Below are 1760 nucleotides of genomic sequence, written 5' to 3'. Positions count from 1 at the left end.
TCTTTTTTTGTTTATCATGCGTGGAAATAAATTGCACATTTTCACTTTTTGGTTGCGATTAACTTTTTTTGTGCATTTGCGTTTTGTTGGGTGCAGATACACTTTCGTATGGTTCAATTATATTGTTCGCAACAAAAAAGTTGTACTTTTATATTTTGTTTCAATTTTTTGTTGCACTTTTATATTTGTGCAACTACACCTTTTGTGCAATTACACTCATGCAATTTGAACTGTTTTTTGTAATTGTAGTTTTTGGTGCAATTGTACGTTTTTTAGAGATGTTTTTCTTTTGCGGGATTAGAGATGATTTTCCGAGCACCTGGAAGGGAAGAGATGATGTAACATCACTCGTTAACTCAGCTATAAGCAAGACAAGTATAACTCAGCGTAAGAGCATCTCCAATAGGCACGCCAATTGCGCGGCGCGCTAATTTTTTTTTTTGCAGCACCGAAATAGCATTTTAGCACGCGCAGGAAGGTGGTTGCTTTACCAGGCGCTGCAAAATTTAGCACGCCGCTATAGTGCTTCACCAGGCGCCGCAAAATCCAGCACGCGTAACCCGATAAAACGATGCCAACTTAAATAAAACTAAATAAAAATTGAAACAACACATACCAAAAAATATGAAACAACACATAGTTCAAATTCATAGCATAGTTCAAGCCCAAAACCAAAGCTAGTTCATAGGATGCTAAATAAAACTAGATAAAACTACTACCCGTCCTCATCGGTGATGTAGTCTGATGATGTAAACGCGTCGAGCCACTGAGGATCTTCATCGTCCCAGGTCGACGCAGGTCCCAGGTCGATCTGGGCTTCCGCCAGTTCCTTTCTCGCACGCTTGTCCGCCCGACGCACGGCTCGCTCTGCCATCCTCTGCGCCCAGAACTCGTTCTCGGTGGCGACATCCTGTGAGAAGCGCTCGCGCCACACCGCCATGGCGTGCTCGTCCGCCTCGGCGATGAGGAGGCGGCTCTCCCGCCTTCGCTGGAGGCGGCGATCCTCGTCGGTGATTAGTCGCGGGGGAGGCGCGAGTTCCTGCGCCTGCTCGTGCGTCCACACATCGGAGAAGTTCATCTGCGCCTGTGGCCGCCTGAGGTGCAACGCCAGCGCGTTGTACGCGCGGGCGGCCTCTTGGGCGGTCTCGAATGTTCCGAGCCCGAGGCGTGTATCGCCGGAGCGTTCTCCGCGTAATAAATGCTGGAGGGGCGGAGGCGGACGCCGCGGAAGCCCGAGCTGCTCCGGGGGCGCGGCGGCATGGCGGGGGAGACGGCGCGGCGGCAGTGGGGCACGGGAGAAGGCACGGCGGCGGCGGGGCGCTGGAAGAGGCGAGGAAGAAGGCGCGGCGGTAGGGAAATCGTGGCGGTTGGCGGGCACCGGCGCACGGCTTTTAACCAGCGCGCTGGGCGTCGCACCGCGCGCACTGCCGCTTTTCCCCGCGCACGTCAATTTTTTTCGCGCGCCTGCTAGAGCGCCCCGCGCGGCCTCTCGCGCGCCAAGCTGGCAGTTTATCCAGCGCGCCTGATATTTCGTGCGCCTGTTTGGAGATGCTCTAACTATTTAATTTCCTGCCGTCAGAATTGCACTTATATTCAAGTTATTTTCTGTTTTTAATGGATTTGCACTTATATTTGAGTTGCTTTCAGATTTTTGAGAAAAACTCAGGAGGAATAAGCAAGCGGGTTTGCTAACACAATGAGATACTGTATTTCATAACTTTCATAAGAGCATCTCCAATAGCGGCGGCAAATATCGCGCT

At 51.2% G+C, this 1760-nt stretch overlaps 1 protein-coding gene across 1 annotated transcript; it reads right to left on the bottom strand.

The window, feature by feature from the left end:
• Nucleotides 1–715: 715 nt before the first annotated feature.
• LOC141023071 (uncharacterized) lies at nt 716–1078 on the bottom strand. Its single transcript, XM_073499380.1, has one exon. It carries the CDS (start codon nt 1076–1078, stop codon nt 716–718), a length of 363 nt encoding a protein of 120 aa, XP_073355481.1.
• Nucleotides 1079–1760: the final 682 nt, after the last annotated feature.

Source organism: Aegilops tauschii, chromosome 5 (genome assembly GCF_002575655.3).
Source record: "Aegilops tauschii subsp. strangulata cultivar AL8/78 chromosome 5, Aet v6.0, whole genome shotgun sequence".
Taxonomy (NCBI): Eukaryota; Viridiplantae; Streptophyta; class Magnoliopsida; order Poales; family Poaceae; genus Aegilops; species Aegilops tauschii.
The sequence above is the reverse complement of the archived record's forward strand: the minus strand, read 5'-3'. Positions and strand labels throughout refer to the sequence as shown.

What these genes read in the sequence shown, in the direction of transcription:
- LOC141023071 (XM_073499380.1), bottom strand. Translation starts at nt 1,078, where the DNA reads ATGAACTTCTCCGATGTGTGGACGCACGAGCAGGCGCAGGAACTCGCG.